The sequence below is a fragment of the Sphaeroforma arctica genome (genome assembly GCF_001186125.1).
Source record: "Sphaeroforma arctica JP610 unplaced genomic scaffold supercont1.9552, whole genome shotgun sequence".
NCBI classification, from domain to species: domain Eukaryota; class Ichthyosporea; order Ichthyophonida; genus Sphaeroforma; species Sphaeroforma arctica.
In genome coordinates this window covers 1-1,059 of record NW_014031006.1, presented here as the reverse complement: position 1 = coordinate 1,059, position 1,059 = coordinate 1, and the positions used below count along the sequence as shown (strand labels likewise).

At 43.3% G+C, this 1,059-nt stretch overlaps 1 protein-coding gene across 1 annotated transcript; it reads right to left on the bottom strand.

The window, feature by feature from the left end:
• Positions 1-5: 5 nt before the first annotated feature.
• On the bottom strand, positions 6-926 carry SARC_17023 (hypothetical protein; the record flags this gene model as incomplete). The annotated part of the gene is made up of 2 exons (XM_014288874.1): positions 6-200; positions 693-926. Coding segments are annotated over 2 exons (429 nt in total), but the record flags the coding sequence as incomplete, so codon positions are not given.
• Positions 927-1,059: the final 133 nt, after the last annotated feature.

Here is a 1,059-nt window from a genome sequence, read left to right as displayed (position 1 = left end):
AGAACCTACCACACCACGGTTTGCCAATCCGAGACAGTCAGTAATAAGCCGGCATGGCCTGTGGTTGACTTAATGCTGATCATGCCCACCAGAAAAAGCACGAGAATAAAGGACAGGCTCACAATGGTATCAACACTGCGCTGTGGTCCCTTTCGTTTAAGGAACGATCGCAGGGATAGCCACATCTTGATGTTGGTGATCTGTGGGAGGGGATATAGGGTTAGGGTTTAGGGTTCAGGGGTTTAACCCACGATAGTAATAGCATGTACGGAAGGAGAGACTTGTTACTAGTATAAACCTCCAACTGAAAAGAATTGACTTGGTATTATTTACGAATCAGCTTTACCCTTTGGGCCCCGTAGTTTTATATGAAGTACACTATCTCGATTAAATTTTCTAAGATAGAAGACGTACAAACCACATGCACGTATGCAAAGATGATTATTCTACATACTATATATAACAGATTATGGACATACATGTACACGTATACATACACACACACACACAAACACACGTGCAAGCACATACATACATACTGATGCAATATACACGCATACATGCACACATGCACACATACACACAGAATATGCACATACATGTACACGTACACATATACACGCACACACAAACAGACGTGCAAGCACATACACACACCCGTATGCAATATACACACATACATGCACACATACACACAGTGTGTTTCGCACCTTATGCAGTCGGAAGTGGGGCAGGCCGTATCGGCGCCCTCTCCGTGCCGATGTCAGAGCAGAGAAGTACTTTGCGTACAGAAAGCGCTGGAAGTAAGTGTGCTCAGCCACCGCTAGGGCAAAAACCACACAGAAGCCACAGATAAACGTACCCAGCGCAGAGGTGGTGACGATCAGCCAGGAAATGAGTGTTTCGCCAAAGGCACTCGAAAGCACCTGCAATGCGAACGGGAAAGGGACGGTACATGTGTATATGAATATATATATATATATATATATATATATATATATATATATATATATATATATATGTGTGGTGGTGTGGTGTGTAGTACGTAACTAACGTACG